Below are 7,907 nucleotides of genomic sequence, written 5' to 3'. Positions count from 1 at the left end.
AAGTGTGATGCCTGTATAACAGCGATTGAATTCATATTACAAAAAAATCCATACACATCAAGATATTTAAATTAAATTCTTAAGAAACAGAGAGAAAAGAAAGTGCTGCAAAGTCAAAAGAAAGTGAAAAACAGAGAGAATTTTGAAATTTAAATTAGAAAAGTTAATGAAAAGAAAATTTTGTTTTCTATCTTCTTTCCTTTTAACTAAGAATACATAAATGAACAACATAATGTGTTACTTCTGTTAACCATGGATAAAAAATATACTGAAATCTAGAACATGTGGAAGTAAAAGAACAACCTTATAAATGTAAACCTCCACAAGGTTGTCATTTGAATCTGGCAGAGAGACTAAAGTACAATTTACAACATCTATCTGCCTCTGTGTCTCACTTTACAATTGTACTAAGTTTCTGACTCCAATGGCCACATCGGTGAAGAACAACTTCCTGAACCATGCACTGGCTTCCAATCTCCAACAAGCACTGATCCGAAGGAAGGACAGTGTGCAGGAACAGCACCACAGCAAAGCTCAGGAACCAAACAAAGCTTCTTCAAAACCTGTGGTACTAGTCACCAATGGTGAAGGCATAGACTCTCCTGGTCTCACATTCCTCGTCGAGGCACTCCTTCGTGATGCTCTTCTTGATGTCTATGTCTGCGCCCCACAATCGTAAGTTTCCTCAAGACATGATTTTTCGTGAGTTTAAGTTGTTCCAATGTGTGGATCATGGAAAAACTTCAACTGGGGTGGGCTGATTTAAGCCTTAAAGATCTTGACAATGGTTTTTCGTAAATTTAAGTTGTTCCAATGTGAGGATCATGACACAACTTCAATTGGGGTTGGTTGGTTTGAGGATCTTTACAATGGGATTTTGCTGATGCAGGGATAGATCGGTGTGTGGTCACTCGGTTACCACTGGGGAGACACTAGCTGTGTGTTCAGCACAAGTTTCTGGTGCCAATGCCTATGAAGTGTCAGGTAGTTTCACACTTTTGGTTATGAACAGATTTTGTATGCCATTCTTTTTAAGTGGTTTTACATAATGAAGGTTTTCGTTAAATGTCAAATAGATTATTGAGTTGTAACTCTATTTCTGACTAAAACCAATTCTAACATTACTCAAAAAATTGCACCTGAGTTTTGTACTTTTTTCTTTGGTTATTTGGCGTGAGAATTCTAGGATTTAAACTTTTTATATATTTTTTTTTTTAAATTGGGAAAACGTTTTTAGATGCAAGGTGTTTGATTTTATTTAATTTTTACTTTTATTTCAGGAACCCCAGCAGACTGTGTCTCTTTGGCTTTATCCGGGGCATTGTTTTGTTGGTCAAAACCTGTTTTGGTATGTACAAAATCTATCATCATATATATATATATATATATATACATACATATATATACACAGTGTTCTCACCACCATTTTAATTGCATTACTCTCAAACCAGGTAATTAGTGGACTAAACAAAGGAGCAGCTTGTGGTTATGACACGTAAGTGTGTGATGAGCTCTTCTTTTGGTATCTTATAGTTCAATTTTTAGCTTCCAAACTTTGGTATTTTATATTGGTGTTTTTACCAATGTAGGTTGTACTCTGGAGCTGTAGCTGGAGCTAGAGAGGCAATGATTTGTGGTGTGCCCTCTCTTTGTGTATCATTGAACTGGTATATGTCATGCATTCTTATTTTTCCATTCTCCTTTTGTCCCTCCTATGATCATATGAACTATGTTATGCAATGCATTGCAGGGAAAAGAATGTGAGTTGTGAAAGTGATTTAAAGGATGCAGTTACGGTATGTTTGCCATTAATTCACGCAGCCATAAGTGATATACAGAAAGGGATTTTCCCCAAGAATTGCTTCCTCAATATAGGGATCCCAAGCTGTCCTCTGACAAATAAGGTTTGTTCTCTTGATCATCATATTTTCATATTCTAGAGTTTGCCAAAAATTGCACCTCAGTTTTGTACTTTTTTTTTCTTTGGTTATTTGACGTGAGAAATCCAACAAATATTTTTTGAATTGGACACTTTACTAATACGTCTTTCAAGTATTCTATGAGTGTTTGTGTCAGATAGGTATATCCGACACAGACACACTATTTAAGAGACGTGTCTGATACGGATTTTTTTACTTATCAGATTGATTAGTAATTTATTTCCTTTTCTGTAAGGGTTTGATGAAAAGTTTATCAAAACTGAATCATGTCACATTTAGTAAGACATTGGGTTTTCCAATACATTTTTGTGAATAGGGTGTCAAAGTGACAAGACAAAGTTCAAGTAGAGCTTCTTTAAATTGGCAAGCTGTGTCAACAAATAGGAACCCTTCTGCAGGCCATTACATGTCAAACCAGCAAAATCTTGGAATCATGTTAGCAAAACTAGGACGAGATGCCTCTGCTGCTGTAAGACTATCTCATCTAATCACACAGCTCAATGAATTCATGTTTCAACACCTAGTTTTCTTCTTCACATGAACATTCTTTCATTCTCTCATTTTTCAATGGATTTTGCTTTGTGTAAAACTCTTCAGGCAGCAGCTCGCCGTCTAAACTCAAACCACAGGAACATGGAGATTGAATCAATTGGTGTTGCTGGGAAACTCAGTTCTCAACAAAGCATAAAGAAGTACTTCAGAATGGAGGTACCATTAACATGACTTGCTAAGCAAACAAATATGGTTCTCACACGTTTGAAAATATGTTCTTTCTTCTTCATGTTGATGCTTCTTTTCATTTGCTCTTGTATGACAACAAATTGCATTCATGGCCTGAATTCTCATTTGCAGTTAACAGAAAAAAGGCAGCAGAATAAAGAGGATTATTTAGACTCTAGCGCACTTGAAGAGGGATTTGTGAGTGACAATTCTGTGTTTTCTACCTACCCTATGCTTGGTTTTTTGGGTGCATTGGTGGGAACTGAGCATTCTATATTGTTATGCTAATTTGTGCCATTTTTTCCTTTTGGAATGACAAAACAGGTTACTGTCACCCCTTTGTGTTTATATGAAAATGGTGACATGGAAATTCAATCATCAGTCTCCAGGTGGTTAGCTATTGGACTCAGTGATGATCAATGAGCCTAGGTGCTATCTCTGTGTGGTGTTAATTGTAGAGCAATTTGCATTGTAATTGTGTCAATTTGAAAGTGAGAGTAATGCTTCACAAGTTTGATATTGTGAGATCTTAGAAAGTATATGTATCATTGGGCAAATTCTATCACATTAACTTAATCTATATAAACAAAGGTTTCGAACACAACTTCACTATCTCTTCTCTTCTCACATCTAACTCGGGTTTTCTCCTCTCCCTCTCTTCCTCTTCACTCATTTTTATTCTTTTCTTTTACTTTGTAATTTTTCTGGATTTGTTGGATTTTTACTCTTTTAAAAGTAGCTTATTAGGTTTGATATTCAAAATTTTCTGAGAAGTTCATGTTGTATTTGAGTACTTGTGTGGGTATTTGTCCAGTACACCGCGTGTATAAGTTCTTACGGACAGTGATCACTCACATCTCAAAAAATCAACTTTATTTGTGTTTTAAAACCTTATTTACTACAGATTTCAAAAAAAAAAAAACTTAAAGAGATTTGGTTACATTATAAATTTTAAGAAACATAATACATAGATCATTTTAATAAAAATATCTTTAATATGAAAAAAAATAATTTTAAGAGTTGTCACTAGATTAAATATTAAATAGATTCAAATTAAATTAGTTTTAGTTATTAGCTATATTTTAGAAATAAAGTAGATGGAGAATTTTCAATATACTTAAGCATGAAATTACACTAATTTAATCGTTTGATATTTTCAAGTTTATTTTGGTATGTGTATTTTTGTTCCGAATATGCTAGTATATATGCTAATATATTTTTTATTAAAATTTAAATAATTTAAATAATAACTATAATAAAGTAATTTAATATATTAAAGTAATAATTTTCTCAATTTATATAATTATAAATATTAATTAATTAAATTAAAAAATTTAAAATTAGACTAATTATATAAGATTAAATAATTCAGCCTGATTTAAATGTAATATTTGACCAAAATAATTATTGGTCAAATTATAGTTATTTTTAAGTCGAGTCAGATTATTTTAAGTTTAAGGTGAAGTATGAGATACTATATAAATAATATTTTTAAAAACTGACTGGTTACCTAAGTAGTCAAAGAAACTCGTTTAAATTGTTAACTATCATTAATTAAAAGTGAAGTTTAGAGTAACCGTTAATTACATATGATCAAATTTAATAGACATAGTTATATTAATGTATTAAATTTTTCATATTAGTATTATTTATTATGTAATTTAAAAATTTAATATGTACACACTCAGAAACTTTAAAATTGTTTGTTGGCACTAATTGTATTTATATATAAATTTAATTATTATTTTCTTTTGGTAATTTTAGTACCGTATTAAGTGGCATTATATTTTATTTATTATATAATTTAATTTTAAGTTAATAATTACGAATTGAGCAAATAATAATAGACTATATATAATGATATATATATATATATGTATATATATATATATATATCAATATACATTATTTTTTATTTAATTTTAATAAAATCTAAAGTACTATAGGTGTTTACTTTTCTTTAAAATAATTATAATAAATTACAACAACGATAATAATAATATTTTTTTCTTACTAATTATCAGTGTTTTTCTTAAATATTTCATAGATATATAAATACTATAATATTAACTTGAATATTACATTAATAAAAAAATTTAATTTAATTTTCTATGCAATGTCAAGTATAAAAATTTTATACGCTCTTTATTCGAAACGCATTCTGATTTTAAAGTCTACAAAGACTTAGTAGATAAACGAGAGCAAAAAATAATGCATACTATTTTAATATTTTTATTCAATCACACTCTTACGATAAATATATTAAAAATCACGATTTATAATTAATTGATAATAATATTTTTTTGTTTTGGAAAAACATTTTTGAAAATACTACTCTTCATCCTATTTTTATTCCTTAATTTAATAACTCTAAATGAAATTTATCTTTCACGGCTAAATTAATAAAAAAAACGAAAAATAAAAATACAATGACTTAAAACAAAACAAAAAATGATTTTTCCTTTCTGTAAAACGAATATTGAATTGTGTCATTATTGTTATTATTTTATTTTATGACAAACTATTTCTTTTATAACCCTAGTAAATATAAGAGTTTAGATTAACAATTACAACTAATAAAATTAGAAGAATAAATAATCTTTTACTGAACCCACGAAGAAATATTAAAAAGTCATAAAGAGATGATTTTAACTATGTAACATTTTTTCTAAATATAAATATACACGATCACATTGTATTTGTATTTGAGTGAGACACTTTAATAATAAATGGACATGAACGTTGAGACTGATAAAGCAAAATAAAGTGTTGTTTGGAAGAGAAGAAACAAAAATGGATGTTTCTGAGTGTGATTCAGGAAGTGAAAGCAAAGGAACCAAACAAGCTTGATTCTGAAAACGGCATCGTCATGGTGAAGGAAGAAGATGATGATGAATGGGTCCACAATAAGGAGGAAAAAGGTCACAAAAGTGTTTAGATAAACACCAACACGCTTCACTAATACTTACCATACACTGAATTCAGCACATACACTTGAATACTTTAACTGAGTGTAATACTATTACAATTCCAGAAAAGGTATTTATAAGAACATGTTTGTAGTTTATAATGCAGATGACAGTCCTAATCAAACAGTTTCACCATCCTTCTATGTTAAGGCAGGAAAATTGCCATTTTTCCCTACTTTGGATGCATAGCTTGGAAAACAGCTTCAAACTCTTCTTTTACTCTTTCAAAGACATTCGGACCCTTAACTTCACTGGTAGGAGTATTATCACTGATATCATCATTCTTTCCATGAGTTTCTTTATGATGGTGTTTTGACTTCTCATGGTGTATCATGCCTTTAATCTCTTCCTTAGCCTTCACAAATATGTTTGCTGCCTTTGCTTTTCTTTCTGCCAGCAAAAAATCTCTTATTATTATCAAGTCAACAAATTATTGGCCCTCAACTTATATATCCAATCAACAACCATGTTGGTTTGGAAGAAGCCTTTGGTTATTTGTGAATGCCAAGACATGATTTTTGCATTCAAATACATAAGTACAATTCTTCTCCTCTACTCATCTTCCCTCTTTCTGTTCTTAAAATTGAACAAAACAAAAACCTTCAAATATCATATCTCTTTCTTCCCTTACCACATTCCCTCCGACCAACATGGATGTATGCAGGCATTTAAAAGAATTGGAACAATTAGCAGCGAAATTTACTCACGTAATGTATATTAAGAAGTGAACTTTAAGCTTAACTCAATAAAGGAAGTTTGTACTCATTTATATATTATGAAATATCATAATCTCTAGTTCAATTTGAGATCTTCTACCATATACATACATATATACCTGATGGAGAGCTTGGGGCTTCTTGGTAATGTTTGATTGACTCAGCCATTTGATTTTCATCTCTACATATCACAAATTAAACATAGAAATCAGAGTTTGTCAGCAGCAGAGTCCCTTTTCTGCAGCCAAATTTTGTTTGTTTTTCTCTATAAAAAGATGTGTGTAATGAGGGGATGATAACCTTATATCAGAAGTAGGAATCTTTTTCTTGTGAAGTAATACCTCAGAAAGGGCCTGAAACTCCTCCTTTGCTCTCTCAAACACATTTGGAGCCCTAACATCATCCATTGAAGTCTTCTCATCGATACCACCACTCAGTCCATGACTTTCCCTGTTCTCATGCTCTGAATAATGCTTTGCTCTTTCTTCATTAACTGATACCACAAAAAACCATAATCATCTAACCAAGATTAGGCATAACAAACTTCCCATATTGCGAATCAGTTCTTATTTACCATTTTTTGGTCCTACAATATGAAAAAAAACACTTCTATTCCGAATCTCTTGCTAACATTAACATTTGATACCAGAAAAATTAAAAGGCAATAATGCAAAATCCAATGCAAAATCTGCTGAATAATGCAATAAGGGTTACATTTTGCAAAATTGAATTAAATAAACAGAAATGCAGAAATGTGAAAGCAATTGCAATGGGAAATAAAAGGTTCTGCAGATGGTGGGAGAAATGATTAGATGGGATTGATTAAGAGAAAAGGGTTGGTATTCGTACCTGAGAATGAGTTTGTTGGCATGATGGGTTTAAGGTTGCTGGTTTTAAGGTTAACGGAGAAATGTATGTGGGCCTGTTGAGAAAGTGTTGACGTGGTTTTATGGAAGAGTTTGTTGGAAAAGCGAAAACGACCAAAACGAAGGAGATGAAGAGAAAGAGAAAGAGAAAGAGAAAGTGAAGGGAACTTTTCGTTCACTTCGTTTACTCAAACGATTTGTCGGATTGAGATGCCAACCTGTCATCCACACAGAAATTGCAACATTCTAATTTGCATCTTATTATCTTTTAATTTTTTTAAAAAATTATCTTTTATTCTAAATTTGAAAATTCATAATTCAAAAATCAAAATCTCATTCTGAAAAAATAATTTGAGATGTTAAAAATACATTATGAAAAAAAAATCTGAAACACAAAATCTAGAAATATATTTTGAAAAAAATTTTCTAAAATTCAGAAACGTGTTTTAGAAATTCAAATAAAAAAAATTATTTTAGAAAAGGGGTTCTTGAAGTATTTCTTTTATCCATACACTATTAGAAAAATCATTAAATAAAAACTAATTTTAGAGACACAAATAATTTCTATAGTAACTAAATTAGATACTATTTTAGAGACTATAAAAATTATTGGTATCTAAATTAGTTTTTATTATTGATAAATAGTTTTTAAATTGGTATCTAATTAGCTACTTAAGTTTTAGAAACTAATTATTT

General features: G+C 30.4%; 2 protein-coding genes across 3 annotated transcripts; one reads left to right on the top strand and one right to left on the bottom strand.

The window, feature by feature from the left end:
- Window positions 1-248: 248 nt before the first annotated feature.
- LOC137822482 (uncharacterized) lies at window positions 249-3,264 on the top strand. Its single transcript, XM_068627371.1, has 10 exons — window positions 249-675; window positions 890-984; window positions 1,281-1,348; window positions 1,452-1,495; window positions 1,590-1,667; window positions 1,751-1,904; window positions 2,257-2,409; window positions 2,538-2,648; window positions 2,793-2,858; window positions 2,985-3,264. Exons 1-10 carry the CDS (start codon window positions 425-427, stop codon window positions 3,081-3,083), a joined length of 1,119 nt encoding a protein of 372 aa, XP_068483472.1. The 5' UTR covers window positions 249-424; the 3' UTR covers window positions 3,084-3,264.
- Window positions 3,265-5,593: 2,329 nt separating this feature from the next.
- On the bottom strand, window positions 5,594-7,351 carry LOC137822483 (uncharacterized). Of its 2 annotated transcripts, none has more exons than XM_068627372.2 (4): window positions 7,195-7,351; window positions 6,646-6,838; window positions 6,465-6,526; window positions 5,594-6,019 (listed from the first exon to the last, which is right to left on the bottom strand). In XM_068627372.2, the coding sequence occupies exons 1-4, from the start codon at window positions 7,214-7,216 to the stop codon at window positions 5,802-5,804; spliced, it is 495 nt and encodes a 164-aa protein (XP_068483473.1). In that variant the 5' UTR covers window positions 7,217-7,351; the 3' UTR covers window positions 5,594-5,801. The 2 variants fall into 2 exon arrangements, with proteins under 2 accessions (XP_068483473.1, XP_090152047.1); XM_090295921.1 differs by having other exon boundaries at window positions 6,687-6,838; window positions 7,195-7,334.
- Window positions 7,352-7,907: the final 556 nt, after the last annotated feature.

The sequence above is a fragment of the Phaseolus vulgaris genome, chromosome 9, assembly GCF_051622355.1.
Source record: "Phaseolus vulgaris cultivar YP4 chromosome 9, ASM5162235v1, whole genome shotgun sequence".
Classification (NCBI taxonomy): domain Eukaryota; kingdom Viridiplantae; phylum Streptophyta; class Magnoliopsida; order Fabales; family Fabaceae; genus Phaseolus; species Phaseolus vulgaris.
This window is presented reverse-complemented; position numbering and strand designations above follow the sequence as displayed.